The sequence below is a fragment of the Haliotis asinina genome, chromosome 6, assembly GCF_037392515.1.
Source record: "Haliotis asinina isolate JCU_RB_2024 chromosome 6, JCU_Hal_asi_v2, whole genome shotgun sequence".
In the NCBI taxonomy this organism is placed as follows: Eukaryota; Metazoa; Mollusca; class Gastropoda; order Lepetellida; family Haliotidae; genus Haliotis; species Haliotis asinina.
In genome coordinates this window covers 4,352,352-4,372,583 of record NC_090285.1, presented here as the reverse complement: position 1 = coordinate 4,372,583, position 20,232 = coordinate 4,352,352, and the positions used below count along the sequence as shown (strand labels likewise).

At 38.0% G+C, this 20,232-nt stretch overlaps 2 protein-coding genes across 4 annotated transcripts in view; one reads left to right on the top strand and one right to left on the bottom strand.

The window, feature by feature from the left end:
* The window catches only part of LOC137286455 (dual specificity protein phosphatase 16-like), a 64,858-nt gene that overhangs the window by 39,784 nt on the left and 4,842 nt on the right, over window positions 1-20,232 (bottom strand). For 2 of the 3 annotated variants that reach the window (XM_067818335.1, XM_067818337.1), the window contains exons 1-2: window positions 13,812-14,047; window positions 5,785-6,125 (exon numbers count right to left, since the gene is read on the bottom strand). In XM_067818335.1, the coding sequence (XP_067674436.1) occupies window positions 5,785-5,916 (132 nt within the window). In that variant the 5' untranslated portion in view covers window positions 5,917-6,125; window positions 13,812-14,047. Of the gene's footprint in view, window positions 1-5,784; window positions 6,126-13,811; window positions 14,048-20,232 lie in introns of those variants that run through there. The other variant, XM_067818336.1, reaches the window with a different exon arrangement.
* LOC137286458 (uncharacterized) overlaps window positions 14,129-20,232 on the top strand; it is a 37,507-nt gene continuing 31,403 nt past the window's right edge. The window contains exons 1-3 of the mRNA XM_067818342.1: window positions 14,129-14,242; window positions 14,467-14,610; window positions 19,614-19,769. Coding sequence (XP_067674443.1) covers window positions 14,483-14,610; window positions 19,614-19,769 — 284 coding nt within the window. The 5' untranslated portion in view covers window positions 14,129-14,242; window positions 14,467-14,482. The remainder of the gene's footprint in view (window positions 14,243-14,466; window positions 14,611-19,613; window positions 19,770-20,232) is intronic.

The window sequence follows — 20,232 nt, the reverse complement described above, 5'->3', positions numbered from 1 at the left end:
CACACGTCATCGTATCCCAAAAGGGTAGACCCATGAAGATCTGGGTTAGAATTGTCTTCTGTTACCAATACTTGTTGTACGAGGTGACAGTTGCGCTGACTTGGTTGTCATCACATCCCAATTGCGCAGATCGATGCTCATGCAGTTGATCATTGAAGTGTTATGTCCAGACTTGACTATTGACAGACCACTGACGTATAGCTGGAATATTGCTGAGTGCAGCAATAAAAAAACAATCAAACCAAATGCTAATGAGTAGCTTGAAGCCCATGATTTCAGCCTCTTGACTCTAAGACAGGCTTACTTACTCAAAGTTGGACCTCCATAAAGCTGGGATATTGTTAAGCGCGGTGTAAACTAAACTCAATCACTCATACTCAAAGTTAGCTGTCTCACCGCAGGAACACTGATGAATGCATCACCCATCAACAAAGAATATGGAGGTAATGCCACTCTAGCACTTTACCAATGACTACAACTGATACTTACATGTATCATCATGTATCACTTATGTAGAAGCAAAACCATTTATACATATTACTTTGTGTAGTTGTCTTTATGGTAGCAGTACAATTACCCACAGGCATATTGAACCCACTCTGGAACATAGTCTTCCCTCCTGTCAAAATATTGCCACCTCAAAATGTCAATACAACTTTTGTCCACTTGTGATCAATTCTGACATGTTTCTGCCTCTCTAGTAACAGGTCAGGGGAATTCAACACTGTGCTGCCATATTGGTTTCCCTGCTCAAGGTAGGCACATTCAGTGCAAGTAATGAGAGATTGATCCTGAATATGTTTTGTATAGTGATGACTCATACAGCACCTGAGTGTTTACTAGCTGCCTGAGGTGGCAATTACAACGTCTACTACATATGCAGCTATAATTTCAGTATCATTCTCAGCCCATATCCAAATCTCATTTTCAAGTCCCATCATGCCAATTTCACTGATGACCACGGTATCTTAATTAAAACCTCATGAGTTCAAAGAACAAATAAATAGTTCTTAACTTTTGATAAGGATTATCTGGTATACTTAAATATACACTTCACATGTGAAATAATTTTCATGTGTCACGGAAAGGCAATATATACTCATTGAAGTGGAGTAGTACATATGTAATGTACAAAGATTCACAAACAAAACACACAAATGTTTTTTACACAAAACATGAAACATGAAATATAACAACATTCTAATCTGTGACATTTTTAGACATTAACCTGAAAGTATTTGTGACATGAAGGAATGAGATGTCCCCAGTATAAGGAGAGTATACGGCAGACCAACAGAGTGGAAGGTAAAATAACTCCTCACACAGGCACAGATGGTCCACTATCTACACCAACAGTTGTGCAAGAGCTGCCACCTCCTGTGATCACAACCACTGATAGCAGCTAGACTAGGCTCTGTCTACAGGAATTAGTAGCAGGACCAGCTAATCGTATGTGAGAGTTTGCAGAAGCAGCTTGTGATGCTAATGCAGAGTGGAGGTGGGACAGAGGAGAACGACTAAGCTGGGGGCTATGTTGCTGTATGGGAAGTAGGGATGATTCTGTGTGATGGTGGATGACTATCCTCAATCTGTATGCAACAACTGAAAGAACCTGTCTACCAAAGTAGGCTTGGCGGTTCAATCCCTCCAGCCTGGAGGGAGGAACACCATTTGTACTATATTCAGTGAGAAAGTTGATCAGACTTCTTTATGAGAATAGAGTTTCCACCAACCAATAAGTTGTAATATTAAGCAAAATAAATCATAAATTCAGATTTAGGAACCACAAGAAATACCACCTTACAGATTCATGTACAAATTTAAGTGCAAGCACACAGGGGTTACCTGTTCAGGAAGCATCTGATTTGCAGAGAACGTTTCAAGTACAGTTTGGGATAAAATGGTTGTAAATGTAAATACAAGGGACAGCTGTTAAAAATTGCCACCCTGAAGATTTCACAAAGCAACACAGATGTAAGGTATCATTTTGGTATTTGCCACCACTTAAACCTTTAGCCGGAAACATAAGAACACTCTTAGTTCAATCAATGAAATCATACATATGGTTCCAATATTACTCAAAGCAACACTAACCACCCTGTGATTCATACACGAATAGACATGGAAGAGTACATGTTTCTTAACAGCAAACTGACCACATGATTAATGTCAAATAAATGCAGCGGACTGGCCTAACAGGATTACTGTTGGTGAATACAGAATACATGACGCACACTGGGCACTGACAATAGACAAACCAATCAGTGAGTAGTATTGAAGCAACCATGGGCTGACCAGGGTGACTCATTTCAGGTGGCCTCCATACTGGGCCGCTGACCGCCCTGAAGTGTCAGGTGGCATGGAAACTGGGGTATTCTAAGCGAAAGAGGACTTCTCTTGCCTTGTTTCTATGGTATACATTGTGTATATTCTCTGTTGCTGCCACAATACACTTAGTGACTAACTGTAAACAATGATGATACATAACTGCCGTAAATAATCAGTATGGATACTTTGAGACAGTGGCAGGTATGATATGGACAACACAAAGGGTCTTGTAGTCAGGACCTAAACATTCTGCATGGGTTGAAAAGGACATTATTATGTAAGGCCCTACCCAGTAGAGAACCTTAACGCTTCTTGTTCTTACATATAAATACTGGGATTTTTATTACACATATTGTTACATTCTACATACATGACATTACATTGTAACACAGTTTATGAAAAGGAACCTTTGGCATTCAGTGTTTCACTGAGGAAACTAAGGAACTTATTTACTTCACAACTAACAAGAACACCCAGTTGCCAGTTTTGATTAACAATAAACCTGTTGAAACCGTGAATAAAAGTATTGATAACAAACTGAATTTAATGTCAACACAGATGCTATATTCAAGAAGTAAGTATCAAAGAAGTCACTCATCTTGTGCAAACTGAGATCTTTCAATGTTAATCAATCAGTTGTGAGTCTCTTCTATTAGTGCTTTATTCAGAATGCTCTGTATTTTTCTGCACAATGCTCGTGTGGAACCTTGCCCTTTAAAAACAGAAACTGTCTCAATAGAATAGTTTTATAAGCCAGTAAAATTGCACATGTATCCTTTGCTAATCAAAATGAAAATTGAAATATATGAAGAAAGAGTTCTCAAATGGCCCCTATGATTATACCTGCGCCAGATCATCCAATTCACTAGGAGCATAAATTGCTGCCTTCTGAGTGTCATTATGATTTTACCCCGTTTTAAATCCAATTGTTCCTGCCAGTATTAATCTTCTAATGATTTCTAGTGTGTTTGTCTTACCTTGTTAGTGTGTTATATGTGTTATTTATTGTATCATGTATGAAAATAATCAAATCATTTTATCGAAGTTTGAGTTCTGTATCTTACACAAAAATTCCCTATCAGATTTGTACTCTGTGAGGAACTGGTCTCCAGGAACCAATATGACAACAGCAGATTCAAAGTGAGGCTTGGTGACCAATATCATGATGTATTCTGTCATATTCCAGTGACAATGGCTGTGCCTCTCAGTATCAGGATGTTTTTTGTGGTTTGTTCTACCATTACATAACATATTCCTCATGTTCAGTCTGTATATAACTGAAAACACACAAAGTTCCAGGGAAAGTCAGTTTAAGGCTGTGTAATAATCAGGACAATAACATGTTGCTGAACGCCACATTTATTTTCAGATTCTATTTTCTACATACTAAGGCCCTGATAATAATGTTGTTGTCCTGGCAACAGCAATACCCAAATTAGGTTGACTGGTAAGTTAAGGATTCTTTCTTTTTATCACAATTCATAGCGTGTAAAGTATAAAAGGAAACACAACATTCTGTGTATATTTTAACTTAAACCATGAGATAATCGTAAAATATTTTATTTACTCGATACACCCGTATTCAGAAAAAATACTGCAGAGCATACTGTTTGAAAAGTGTATTGCAGTACACTAGTAATATTGGAATTTGGTGGAACAAAGGTAAACCATATCATCCCTAAATATTGATCTTTCAGGTCATTTGAAACCATGAAATATTGTCTCCAGCTGGACTCTTGTCATGATATGCCAAATACCTGGAATTTCTACCTTTGTCTTCATATTCCCGGTTTCCACAACAAAGAATTAAAAGTCAAATGTTTCCCTATGAAAAGAAAAACAGTTTGACACTATTGACATATGTAATGCGGAATAGAATGTCACAGCTTTGTAGAACAACTTCCAGTACAACTGAGTTCCTAAGGCAGATAGGAATACCAGACAGGTAAACAGATTGATTTCTCGAACGTGTAAATTCTTGATGTTCATCACACCATCTTAACCCGACCATCTGGTTAGGCATTCAGTGTACAAATTTAAAAACAAATATACTGTTGGGTATGTGTTCACTCCATTTTCAAGTTATTAATTTATGCATATTCTGTATTTTTTTAAAAGAAAAATTGTTATGCAACAAGTCATGATGGCATGCTTACGGGAGCACTTGGAACTTTAAACCCAGTGTGTAAAGACCATACACTGACCCTCCCCGGCTACAGGGTACCCTCACCCAGTGTGTACAGACCATACACAGACCCTCCCTGGCTACAGGGTACCTTCATACAATGTGTACAGACCATACACTGACCCTTCCCAGGATACAGGGTACCTTCACCCAATGTGTACAGACCATACACTGACCCTCCCAAGCTACAGCGTACCTTCATCCAATGTGTACAGACCTTACACTGACCCTTCCCAGGATACAGGGTACCTTAACATAGTATGTACAGATCATACACAGACATTCCCTTGAGAATGTGGTAACTTACAGAAATCCCATGCGCTAGCTATGGTGTAAGCCTGCCAGATGGTAGCAGTACCAGCTGTGTGTTATCCAGTGACTAACACTACAGATCAGAGCGCAGACAACACACAGCACTAGCTTGGGCAACAGGGCATTTCTGTGGTTGTCTATCATCACTATTATTCATTCCTACACCACTGGTACAGTCAGAGTTTCTCAAGAATGAAGAGATAAACCAATTTTAGACATGACTGATACTTTTTGCCCCAGCAGCCATACACTCTTCGTAGTCATCGTGGATTTGTGTAACTGCCTGTAACTAATTTGCAGTTGTATTGGTGGGGAGAACGTGAAAACTTCTGCATGAATCATGTACTCCAACAAGTCTGGCATACCGTGAATATGATGACTGTTAGCTATTGATTAATGTCCCAAGTAAGCATAGTTATCAAATTGACAAAAACAGAACATAATTCAATTTCCTACAAAAAATCTCTTTTTTTTTTACACAAGTTTCAATTGAAAGAAACATTTGTTGACACCACAAAAACAAAATAAATAAACACTAGGAAACTGCATTATTTCTAATACCACATTTCACAAAATATGTTATGTTTTTCCTTATACCTTTTCTGTCCAAGTCATTAGTAAAAATCTTAATTGTCTTGGGTACATCTAGTAAGTCATGGTGGTACATTGTCTTGGGTACAGCCAATAAGTCATGACAGTACAATGTCTTGGCTACAACCAGTGAATCATGGTGGTACCTTGTCTTGGGTACAGTCAGTAAGTCATGACGGTACAATGTCTTGGCTACAACCAGTGAATCATGGTGGTACATTGTCTTGGGTACAGTCAGTAAGTCATGATGCTAAATTGTCTTGGGTACAGTCAGTAAGTCATGATGGTACATTATCTTGGCAGCTGTCAGTAAGTGCTAGAAGTACAGGGTATTAAATACTGAAAATGTAGCCTAATATTTTGCTTACCTTCTCACATCTTTTCTTGAGCACATCAACCAGCCCATTATGATCTGTAAGTCCCCATGGAAGACCGTTACCATTCTCGTCCACCATGGAGGGATCACAGGGAATCTCACTCGTGTCCATGATCAGGGCCATGATTAACAGTATATCCTTAATGTATCACAGAAACTTTGAATTTAAAACCCTTAATAGGAACACAAGCGTCTCCTGACATGGCCCGTATGTAGTCCTTCCATCACATGCTTCTGTCCACGATGTACCAGGGTGTTGTATAGAATCTCTGGGGTGGAGCCACAGGGAGATGGGTTGGGCCTGTCTTACAGCATGCTCCAAGCATGGTCAATCTGAAGAAACAATTGAAGGTGTCAGAACATGGCCATTCTGACGAAACAATTGAAGGTGTGAGAACATGCAGCTTTTTGTGTGTAACTCCATGAGTGAGTGAGTGAGCGAGGTGACTTTCACTCTTCTTTTAGGATTGTTCCAGCAATATAACATTGGCATCATCTGTTTTACCAGTGGACAAAATAGGGATGAGAGAATGTTTCTTTTAATGTTTATAACACTTAACTATCCAGTGAAAGTAACCTTCTCCCAGAATATAAAAAAATATACAAATTAGCAAGAAACCATGGTAACAATACAAAAGAAGCACCATCTGTCCTGAGTCACACTGTTTGATGATATAGCTACTACTCTGTCAGCTGTGTGATGACAGTGAGTGAGTGAGTGAGTTCAGTTTAACGCTGCTTTTAGCAATATCCCATCAATATCATGGCAGTGGACACCAGAAATATGCTTCACACATTGTACTCATGTGGGAATTGATCCCGAGTCTTCAGCATGACAAACAAACCCTCTATGACTAGGCTACGCCTCCGCCTCACAGCATGAGCGCAAGTGTTTCAAAGGACATTTTATTATTATATAGGCACTTCTGCAATTTCAATGAAGAGTAATCACAAGCAAATACAGATAATATTTTCTTCATCGAATGGAAGGACAAATTATTTGGAATAACAATAAATAGCATATACTTACTCTAATGTAAATGGTATATAGTGTGCAGACAGATTATTTCATCTATCCTTCTGTCTGTGATACCTTAAACATCTCTTCAGCACATGGGAACGAACACTGCAGCATGAATGAATGTTGCATACACACCTAAGCAATACCTGCACCAATATTCCTTGGAACATGTCACTGTGATATGTCATCTGTGATTCACTCTAGCCTCTAACCCTGACCTTGTCAACCGAATCTCACACTATTGCCAGATAAAATGATTCAGTAAAATACACAGAAAACTGTAAGGAACAGAAATGTGATAAGCAAAGACAACTTCCCCCCATGTGATGGTGGTGTTTAACATGTGAGGGGAGGATCGGGCCAGTGAGGTACAGGTACAGGCACCTGATCCCAATACACTGCCCAGTGATTCACAAAACACAAAATCTCTTCTGTCAGCACCTTTCGGTTGTTTGCACACAGTTATGACAGTGGCGGAGGTTGGCTACTGTGCGTGTGCACAATGTGGCAGCCATGAATTATTTGTTGAGAATTCTGATGGAACACAACGGGATCAGGAATGAACGAAGTGCTATTATTAACAAGAGTCATTGATCTCACTTGTAATGATACCTATCCACAAATATGACCTTCCATACTTTGGCCCCTCTATCTTTCTCTCACACCCACAGAACATGTCGCTTGTCACACAAAAAACTGAGAATGCTACACACAATAAATGACATGCAATATATGTGGGTATTTTTAATGACACCTTAAGATGTAACTTTTTCACTATGAGATACCTACAGCCAAGGTGGACCCGTGAAGGTCCGGGTAGAATAGGCTTCAGCAACCCATGCTTGCAACAAAAGGTGACTATGCTTGTTGTACGAGGTGACTAACGGGATCAGGTGGTCAAGCTCGCTGACTTGGTTGACACATGTCATCAGTTCCCAATCGCACAAATCAATGCTCATGTTGTTGATCACTTGACTGTCTGGTCCAGACTTGATTATTTACAGACCACTGCCACATAGCTGGAATATTGCTATGTGCGGCATAAAACTAAACTCACTCAGTCACTCACTACAACCAAGGTGACAAAACCCTTACAGAATCATACTTCAACCTGTTTTACCCATGTTCACATGACATGAAACCACCCCAGGGCCTACACAATTCAACATGTTACCAAACATCCTGATCTAAATCATTCCATTAGAGATCTCTCGGTAACAATGTGACTTTATCCATCACTTAGTGAGATCCCAACATCTGTCACACAATGACTAGGGCAAGGAAGGTTCCTGCAAATTACAAAATCACCAGGTGTGTTGACTCTACCTGACAATCGCGGATATGATCACAGTGGTATGAGTCATAACTGACTGCCCCCAGTACAAACCTATGTGCTTTCACACTCAATCTTATTTCAACATGTATTGAGGCTTGAAGCTACACTTAAGTTCACACCAGTGAGACCACCTTAAAGAACCCTGTCAGAGGACATTACGCTTTCAGTTGTATTGTGCTAGCTAAATAAGCAATGTTTATGCCCATTTTAGAAGTATTCCGACAGCATCACAGAGTGGGACATCATAAGTGGGATCCATGCATTCTACTCATGCTGGGAATCGAACTTGGGCCTTTGGTATCATGAACGAATGATTTACTACAGTGCCAGCTTCAACAGTTGAGAAGACAACTTGCTTCAACAGCTGAAAAGACATCTTGTCAAAACTGAAATTTTCTCTCCCATTTCAGCTTCCATGTATTTTTTTTTCTTTCTTAAAAATCATATTTGCATTCAGCTTCACAGAAGACTCATCTAACATTTGAAAATTCCTTACACTTCTAAATGACACAAACGAAAAACTGTTAATGAAATATAATAATGTTTCATACAAACACACATGTTCTGAATGAAGCTTTTCTTTTACAAATTTAGAAGCCTACATCTAAAACAAAACCGTAAGTAAAAACAGGAATGGCACAATTATAGTATGATCATTTTAATATTGATGGGTTCCAAATACAAGAAAAACATGACAACTGAATACCTTCAAAATTTCTGATGCAACCTGACGCACTCACTTTAACTGGAATATAAAAGATGGTAGCAAATGTACTTTTGTCCAGATTCGGTGCAATCCCACTGTTTTGACTTACCAACTGCAAACACACAAGAAGGTGTATCTGACAACTAGGGTTAACCATCTAGAACACCTTCTGGTTCAACTGTTTAATGCTGTCAACTAGTTTGTGCACTATATCTTGTTGTCTGTCATGCTAACCAATGCTGTCCTAATAATGTATTGAACCTTTGGTGCATTGTCAAACTTTCAAATACAATGTAATCACTTATCCATAGAGCATTAACTTACACAAAAATGATGGGTATGGTCTGTTGGTTATACATTTCTTAAAAGGATTTAAACATTGCCCCTGTAGGTCACACAAACATACAAATTATAGGCAAGTAAATCACAAACTGACAAGGAAGTATGGTTTAGATCACTTTTTTAAAATATTCGAGCAATATCATTGTTGGAGAGAACAGAAATGGGTTGCACACATTGTACCCATGTGGTGAAACAATCTCACAATTTGTTCAACCATCTGGCTACTCCACAACCCTAATTAAAATCAAAAGTAGGGGGAATAATAACAACCACTATTACTTATGATAAAGACCACTGTATTGTCACAGTCCATTTTAAGCTGGCAACATAAACAACTGTATGAACATAAATGGCAATGGTTGAAATTAACGGGTGCGGATATGCTAAATGCATTAAAAAATTCAAAATAGTGTTCAATCTTTTAACAAAGGCAGACTTTTTCAGCATCCCATGTTTTTGTTGATTTAAATTAGAAAAATTGTGAAAATAGTTCTGATCAAACATCATCAGTGAGTAGGTGTCATAATTTATAAATTAAAACAGCTTCAAAATCATATTAAAGTATTACAATGCAGAAATTATCTCTAAAAAATCTATTCAGAAATTTTGGAAAAAGTTCTTGAGAGTGCAACACATGATCAGAGAGACATGTAACAGGTTGATAGCATTAGGTGTTTTGAACATGACAGTTAACTTGTGTCATCATTTAATTCCTTTAGTTAAGATTGTGCAGATAAATGTTAAAGATTTTTTTGCCTATTGAAATTTCATTTCGCTTGAAGCTAAAAAATTCACTAGCAGTCTTTTGCTCGTGCCATTAAAGGTTAAGTAACTAGTACAGTACTGCTTCTTATAATAAATGGGGGAGCAAGATTGAGTGAGTGATCATGACTTTCCAGTGGATAGCCTTCATCAGTCATGACGAGTTATAACAAAGGCCCCTAGATTGTCACCATCCATTTTCAGCATGAGACTGGTAATATTGTATGAACATGATCAGTATAACACTATTTTCTCTATACAACTGGATAGAGTCATTGCTTTATCAATTTACTCAATGCCACTGTGTATATGTTTCTGTATGGACACTCTCCATTTCCTTCCAGCTGACAATGGAAATGTTTCCCTAACATGAGGTGTGTATGCCTCAAGTATCACAAAGAAGTGTATTTCCCCATCCAACTTCCCTTGGCAGTAAGTGCTGGTTATCTTTGAAGATATTCATTTTGATAACTCCACCTCTAAGACAGATATTAGTTGTCGTCCATTAGTAACTAATAACACATCTAGGCTGTTTACTCAGTTACTGTCAGTAATGTCCATTAAACGACATTCAATGAAACTATGAGAATAACATATTCATGGATTAAAAAGTCTGTATCTACCAATTCTCTGGTAGCGACTAACGCCACCTGATCACTGTTTACCTACTTCTTAGTATGCATATTTATTGCATCACAGAATTCCCACTTTCAGCTTCTCAGTACATTATAGATGTGTGTCAAAGACCTGCACTCTCATTTAGACTAAATTAGAGTGATGGTAATTTAGACACTAGATCAGCATTAGATATATTCTTTAGTAATGCAATGTTATTACCAGTGTTGTTCCTTTAGCTTTTTACCTTTGACGATCTGGGCTAGAATATTGGCCTTCAGTCACCCATGCTTGTTGTAAGACACTACTAAGAGGATCGGGTTGTCAGGCTCACTGACTTGGTTGACACATGTCACTGTTGCCCAACTGTATAGATCGATGCTCATGCTGTTGATCACTGGATTGTCTGGTCCAGACTTGATTGTTTATAGACCATATAGCTGGAATATTGCTGAGTGTGGCGTAAAACTAAACTCACTCACTCATCTTTTACAACAGTGAAATTAATTCAATGAATATTCCTTCAGTAATGATATTACTGTAATCTTGTTTAAAGAGTCAAGAAAGAAACTCACCTGACTTAAATAACAACATCCATGTGTTTGAAACAAAATTAGTTTTACTATTGATTTTTTTCAGAAATCGTATATAGATTTAGAACTACTATGCTGTCTTGTTATGGAGTGTTTTCAATAACAATATCTAATCATCTATGATAGCAACCTGGCAGGAGCTGATGCAACCAAGGCCTGAGCCAAAACCTGGCTATTCCTGACTTCAAACAAATCATCTGCAATTAGACTGATATAGAACTCACTCCCACATGGCAATGATGAAACCAGTAGCTTCATGTCTGCAATACAGTCAACCCCTGACACAGATTTAGATTAGACAACACATACAAAAAGTTACTGCTGTTTTCACTTATCGTAGCTTACTCCGTTTTATTGACATTTATATCAACATGTAACAGAAGGACTTTGGTCACAGTTCAACCTGGATGCTACACTACTGCCTTAGAAACAAGCACAAGAACTGCCAAGTGTAGTCGCACTGAAAAGAATTTCTTGCTATTCATCAATTTCAAAATGTTTCCAAGAGACATCATCATGGAAAGAGCAGCTTCAGAACCAAATTGTTCAACAGAAGACAAACATTTGTCCAAAATGCTCTACAATTCACTTCCAGTGAGAAAGCTGTACATGTGTATGTATGTGATGATATCCACACACACTCATAAGCTGAACATTTCCTTGACTTGAATTCCAGAATGAATCAAGTAAGGAAATATGCAATGTTTTTCTTGGCAACAACAAAGCAACTGTTTAGGAACTGTACCAAACAGATTTGTACTATTTACCCAATGACATACATGTGTGCGAATGGAAGTGTGGCCGCACACAACAGCCATGACTAATGACAGACTGACTTCACCATTCACCACATGCCAGTTATCTTCATCATTACAGTGAGATGTATCATCAGAGCAACACTCTCTTGTTTCAAGTGTAAGGTTTCCATATATGCTGTCTTTTGCAAAACAAAGGGTAAAATGAGTAACAGTTTCTCTGTCATGTTTTTGTGAGTGAAAGCATCATGAAACATGTCTGGTTGAAATGTGTCAGATGTAATCATTAATACCTACAGATTTACAACTGTGAATACAAATTGCCATTTCAATATAACAGGTGCTTGATGATGTATGACGTAATTTTAGTGGGTTTTTTTCCCAAATTTCTTGAATAATAAATCAGGATTTTTTTGTCAATTCACTGATGATTTGAAACGATGTAAAATGAAAAATAGCAAGTGCTTGAAGAAACATCTAGATTCTCCAAGAATAAGGACGTCTTAAAATATCTTGAGCTGATATAAACAATAGCTATAGTCCATATCAAAGAGCAGGCTTCACACTTCAACAATAGTTACATGATTTACTAATGATACCACAGGGTTCCTTGCTAAGTTTGATTTCATATCGATCAATTACGACAAATGCAACAACAGAATTATTCATATTAGCTACTTGAGTGTCAAAAACCTTCAGACACATAAACAACATTATACGTACATCAAAACTGAGAGGCATTACCATACACATTATCACAGTCAACATCATAATAATTGTATGCTGATGATTCATACATTCTTATCCATTAAGTCGTTAGATTGTGCAATAATTGTCCTAATCTCTCTGTTTCTCTGACTCACTATTTAGTTATACTCTTTCCACATCCGTACAACAATTGAATAAATATCTCTTATTGTTAATATTGTTAATTGTCTATTGAATACAACATTGATTTAATAGGATCTTCTTACATATAATCACATCCATAGCCACAATTAATAACTGACACCTATCAAAAGGTTTCATGCATGAAAAACAACCCTTAGTTGTTGTATAATTAAAAAAATGTACAGGTTGCATAATACTTATGACTCATAATTATTACAATGCTAAATGAATATACCACATACAACATGTTATGGTTGATGTCATTCAAGAGAACTCCATTCATTCACATTTGTATTTGTAAAAGTATGCTATGTTAATATTGTTAAAGTATGCTACGATTCTGACACTTCACCTGTGGATTTGAGAAAGTTTAGACTCAAAGTTGTTCTAATACTTTAGTTGGTGGCCCATATTGTCTAACACACAGACTACACATCTAATTGCCTGCTAGTGTCATTAACCCAGAAAGGACAATTCATCAACTTTATCAAAAAAGTATGAACACTTTAATTACCATATGTAAGGGTGACTCATGCTGTCAGTCCTAAATCTGGTGTGCCATATGACTGAACACCTGATAATCATAACTAGAAGTGTATCTTCCGGTCTGCTCGACACCTGTGGATTAAGCACCAGCTTCACATGATACAAACCCAATTAGTCTCCAGAACGCGTGTTGATTGGTATAACGTCTCTATTAACACCCTGGAATATACATGGGTACAGGGTGGTTCCCAGTAGCTTACTGTATGTGTGTGACCGACAGAGGTCAAACTTCTCACATGTATAAACACTGCCAAATATTCAACGTGCTGGAGGGTCAGCTGCGCAAGTTAGCCTACCCATCAAGATGAACAACCAGAATTCAATCACCTTATCGACTCGACATGTACAGAGTATTGTATAACTCGAAGCCTATTAGCAGCAAGATAAGACAGACATGGAAGAACTAGGCCAAAACACACGCGTTCAGAGCAAACAGAAATAACATAACTTACGTCGCTGACAGACGATTCAACATGGTTCTAGTGAAGTTGCTGTCTTGATCCTATGGAACATACATATCCAACTTGTCACTGGTTGTTCTCGTTGATGTTAGTGTTCCAGATGTGTCTGATTATTGTTGGAGTAACTGTGACACACTGAGCTTAATAAAATATACGTAACAAATCTTCAAAACAGATCCCACTGCCATTTTCAAACACTGGTCCGAGTACGCGTGAATGAGGTCACTAGCTAATTTTAGTAACATGATTCACCCTCAGCCAATGAAATCACACGTAACATACGTCTTTAGCTAGACGAATCACCGGAAGAAGCAAGACGATTCCCGGAAGCAAAGGCATTCCTATTTGCGGGAAATTAGAATGTTTGTGATATGTGATATAAAGAGTTTTCTACCATATTATCGCTGACAACAAGAGTACAGGTAAAGTCGAACGTAAAGAAAGCCGTTGTACACAATTCTGAATCCCTGTTGTAGAGTATCCCTGCCAAAACCTGCATTTATTATGTGGAAAAAGTCATTGTAGTCTTAGTTACTTTGCATTTCTTCAGTAGTTATTTCATGTTTATTGCTTGTTTATTACTAAATGTTTGTGATAAGTTTTAATTCAGTAACCTGAATAGAAAGATGAGATATTATGTTCCTAGGTGGACAGATTAAAACATGACATTGTTCCGGATGTTTCCAATGACATCACCATGGATGACACCAACTCACAGTGACCTTGACCTGATCAAGAAGATGGCTCAAGATAAGCTGTCAGGTGTAATTGTTACAGGACCCTCAGCAGTGTAAGTAGAGTTGGTTTGTGTGACTCATGTTCAGGTGAGATTGTAATGAACTATTAGTTCCATGCAGTAGATTAGTTTGCATTTTAAGTGAGACATTTGGAAGTATAATATATAAACTACGGATAACAACCTCTTCATCTTGTGAGTGTTTAAATACAGATTCTTATGCTGTTGTCAAACAAGAATGTAACATAAAGTGGAAGGGATATATATACTGAATATAACAAAAATAAATAACATAATTAACATAAATGTCAGATATTCAATAAGTTTATGAATAAAGCCAGTGAGTTAAGGAAGGAAAAGGGAGGTAGTAGCTAGAGGTATACAAATCAAAGGATATAGTTTAGGAAAGAGTAGATGTTTGTACATATAAATGGGTTTGGTGAAGGTTTGCACTCACAAGGCTTGTAGTGAAATCTAAGGAGGGTCAACAGCAAAATGATTCCCATTTCCTCCTGGAGGAGCATTATGTTCTTCCACCTCCTGTTCGGCTCCTTCTGTCATTAATGCAGATCCAAAGTCTACTACTGAGGTTGTAGAATCAAAGATTCTCTGAGATGAAAGGTTTCCTTTTTTAACATTCACTGTGAAGTTGTTAGGTTCTTTCCCTCCAATGGTCATGTAGTGTTCTGCATTCCATATGTTTTGAATTTGTGTGTGGTTTGAAAATGTTTTTTCATGAAGGGGCAGCTTTTGATCTCTGTCAAAGATCAGGTTATAATCTGTGACAACGGGAGAGACAGATTCAGGAATCAGTTTTATCTATTTTATCTCATCCCTTGGCGATGGTGGAGATTTTGTCTTTATTCTGTATATACAATTTTGTCTTTGAAACATCTCCTTTGATCACTGTGTTAGAAAGTCAGACTACAAAGTCTGATATACCATCCCATTACTGGTTTCTTGGCTACAGATTTGGCAAGCTGATGTTTTACTGGGAGAGCTGTCTAAACTAAATGAACACATTGGTCAGAAATATATCTTCATATATGTTTGTACCTTTTTCCAATGGTGCGATATCAAGTATCTCCAGTGGTCATTTGGCAGTATAGGCCCAAACTTGTTTCAACATTGAAGGCAACATTTTAACATTGGTCTTCGTACAATCTTGAAAAAGCCTGGAATTTGGGCACTTAGCCTTAAAAAGCCTGGAAAATAAATTTTTGCCTTAAAAAGCCTGGATAAGGACCTAAAAGCCTTGAAAAAAGCCTTGACAATTCATGATACGATGTATGTTGTGATATCTTAGAACGACATGAATCAGTTCGATGTACATCATTTGATATACAATCTTTAGTTATTTTCTTTAAAAATTATCAAGTGGTGGTGTAAATTTTGACATAACTGTCAATTTCTATTGAAAATTAACTATTGTAATGTCAACAATATGTATAAACGATATGCAAAAAAGTATAGATATATTTATTGTCTTATAAAGTATCACGATTGTTGATACTATGATATATCATCACAGCTCTATTTTTAACCAAGGACTTTTTCTTACAATCATCAAGCTGAGCAGGGATAATATCCATGTTTGGAGACACACATGCACACTTTGCTATGAAAGAAAAATAAACCTTCTTTTCACCTCACATGGCATACATAACATGAATGCATCATTCTTGACAGAATTGACCTTGGCCCTGTGACTACTGCCTTTGATTCTGTTTTATTCCGTTTGATTCTGTTTGTTTTTAATACTTCAGGAATCAGTTCAGACAAATGGATTTTGGTATCCTTGAAATGGTTTGAAATTCTTCCGTGCATAAGTGTAAACATGAACAATGAAGCTATTTGATACTGGAAGAGTTATCTCCCTTCAATCTGCAAAGTTAACCAGCTTTATACTTCTACCCACATTGAAATTTAGTGAAAATGCATGTGCATTTTGATGCTGGTTCAGCAAAAGTGCTAGTTATTTGACAGTTCTTGATGGTCAGTTAATATTACTTGTAATTCAAGACAATAAACTGACTTATACAGGTACACCAAAATTACTTGGTTTGAAAGATTCTTGGTTACTGACTGACTGAAATAGATTGTATTTCGCTGTTCTTAGTCCTTGGCCTGATGTTTCTGAATCCAAAATTGGGTATTTGTAGTTTTTCTTTGCATATTCATTATGTTTGTACACCTTTAGGTTCTGTCTACTTAGACATTACACCAGTAAACTGTATTGCAAAGCACCTTTCAGTTGTAGTAGAATATCTATACATGTACACAGATAACTATACTAAGCACTCAAGTGCACACAGAAAGAAACCATTGAGTTACACAAGTTTCTTTTGGTTTCAGAATGGATGCGTTTGTTTACAAACATGAGAAAAGTTCAGCCACATGATATTGAAATTATCCAGAGGCAGTGATGGCAGGAGTGTGTTCATGTAAAAGTGGTGAATACACTCCACCACTAAGTAAAGATCTTTAGGAAAAAGGTGCAGGCCCACAATCTGTGAAGCATTTATTATCATGCAGTGTGTTATACTGTTGTTCGTTTTCCAGGCACAGCTAATATGAATTGGGTAATTGTGATTTGGTTTGCCTATCTATGCACATACATGACTTACCTTGAGCTCTGCTGACCTGTATGATTCTATGATTCCATGACTGATGTTCTGGCAAATTTCCATCTGTGGTAAGTTCTTCAACAGACACAGTGAAAGATGTGTATGTAAGTTAGACTTTTGACTGATAAACAGATCTGGAACATTTGGCTGTATTGTGAATTCACAGATTCTGTGTGTAGTATGTCACCAGGTTACCAATGTGTCATCAGTAAGTCTGTGAACATGACCAGTGCCACATGGTGTCATATGACAAATAGAGGTCCTCCACAAACTGAGGTCTTCTAAATGTGTATTCCTCAGGAGTGAAACATGTACCGGTGTCTTGTATCTGATGTGTATGTGTATTCCACAGGGGTAAGACGTGTACAGGTGTCTTGTATGTGATGTGTATTCCACAAGGGTAAGACATGTACAGGTGTCTTGTATGTGATGTGTATTCTACAGGGGTAAGACATGTACAGGTGTCTTGTATGTGATGTGTATTCCACAGGGGTAAGACATGTACAGGTGTCTTGTATGTGATGTGTATTCTACAGGGGTAAGACATGTACAGGTGTCTTGTATGTGATACATTTGTGTATTCCACAGGGGTAAGACATGTACAGGTGTCTTGTATGTGATGTGTATTCCACAGGGGTAAGACATGTACAGGTGTCTTGTATGTGATGTGTATTCCACAGGGGTAAGACATGTACAGGGATCTTGTATGTGACATGTATGTGTATTCCATAGGTGTAAGACATGTAGAAGTGTCTTGTATGTGATACATTTGTGTATTCCACAGGGGTAAGACATGTACAGGTGTCTTGTATGTGATGTGTATTCTACAGGGGTAAGACATGTACAGGTGTCTTGTATGTGATGTGTATTCCACAGGGGTAAGACATGTACAGGTGTCTTGTATGTGATGTGTATTCCACAGGGGTAAGACATGTACAGGTGTCTTGTATGTGATGTGTATTCCACAGGGGTAAGACATGTACAGGGATCTTGTATGTGACATGTATGTGTATTCCATAGGTGTAAGACATGTAGAAGTGTCTTGTATGTGATACATTTGTGTATTCCACAGGGGTAAGACATGTACAGGTGTCTTGTATGTGATGTGTATTCTACAGGGGTAAGACATGTACAGGTGTCTTGTATGTGATGTGTATTCCACAGGGGTAAGACATGTACAGGTGTCTTGTATGTGATGTGTATTCCACAGGGGTAAGACATGTACAGGTGTCTTGTATGTGATGTGTATTCTACAGGGGTAAGACATGTACAGGTGTCTTGTATGTGATGTGTATTCCACAGGGGTAAGACATGTACAGGTGTCTTGTATGTGATGTGTATTCCACAGGGGTAAGACATGTACAGGTGTCTTGTATGTGATGTGTATTCTACAGGGGTAAGACATGTACAGGTGTCTTGTGTGTGATGTGTATTCCACAGGGGTAAGACCTGTACAGGTGTCTTGTATGTGATGTGTATTTCACAGGGGTGAGACATGTACAAGTGTCTTGTATGTGATGTGTATTCCACAGGGGTAAGACATGTACAGGTGTCTTGTGTGTGATGTGTATTCCACAGGGGTAAGACATGTACAGGTGTCTTATATGTGATGTGTATTCCACAGGGGTAAGACATGTACAGGTGTCTTGTATGTGATGTTTATTCTACAAGGGTAAGACATATACAGGTGTTGTGTATGTGATTTGTATATTCCACAAGGGTAAGACATGTACAGGTGTCTTGTATGTGATGTGTATTCTACAGGGGTAAGACATGTACAGGTGTCTTGTATGTGATGTGTATTCCACAGGGGTAAGACATGTACAGGTGTCTTGTATGTGATGTGTATTCCACAGGGGTAAGACATGTACAGGTGTCTTGTATGTGATGTGCATTCTACAGGGGTAAGACATGTACAGGTGTCTTGTATGTGATGTGTATTCTACAGGGGTAAGACATGTACAGGTGTCTTGTATGTGATACATTTGTGTATTCCACAGGGGTAAGACATGTACAGGTGTCTTGTATGTGATGTGTATTCTACAGGGGTAAAACATGTACAGGTGTCTTGTATGTGATGTGTATTCCACAGGGGTAAGACATGTACAGGTGTCTTATATGTGATGTGTATTCCACAGGGGTAAGACATGTACAGGTGTCTTGTGTGTGATGTGTATTCCACAGGGGTAAGACATGTACAGGTGTTTTGTATGTGATGTGTATTCCACAGGGGTAAGACATGTACAGGTGTTGTGTATGTGATTTGTATGTGTATTCCACAGGGTTAAGACTTGTACAGGTGTGTTGTATGTAATATGTATTCCAAAGGGGTGAGACATGTACAGGGGTCTTGTATGTGATATGTATGTGTATTCCTAAGGAGTAAGACATACAGGTGTCTTATATGTGATATGTTTGTGTGTTCCGAAGGGGTAAGACAAGCCTGCTGTTCCAATGTGCTGTAACACATGCCACTGAAAATCTGACTGTGTCCTTCATCTGCCGCCAACCACTGTCCCGCCTGCCCCTCCCTGTGCATGGGATGCCCACCCCGGAACCTTCAGTGCTGCAGTCGGTCAAGTTCTTGTAAGTCACATGGTTAAATCATTTGCCTCCATAGAGGGAGAATATAACTAGCGTGGTTCTAATGTGTCTAGATTTCGACAGCTTCAGCAAATGAAAAAACGTTTCTAGGCTCCTTTTCACTATATTTAATTTTATACTATAAACTTTTTTATCTTGTAAAATGTGTTCATTTTTGAGACTAGTGTTGCGCCAAGTGTTTGTACACATTGGGAACTGAACTTGAATCTTCAGTGTGGCAAAGCAGTACTTTAACTATGTGCTCACCCCAATGACTCAAACAGACAATACTGTCTTCAAATATCTGAAATATTTCTAGTGAAAGCATTTAATCACAAACAGAAACTGAAATGATGAAATACTGAAAACAAGTTGTAATATTCTCAGATTTTGTCACATATGTTTTCATCCCTTTCGCTAAGAAAGCAAGCAGTGACTCATAGTTTACAAATGGGATTTCAATGGT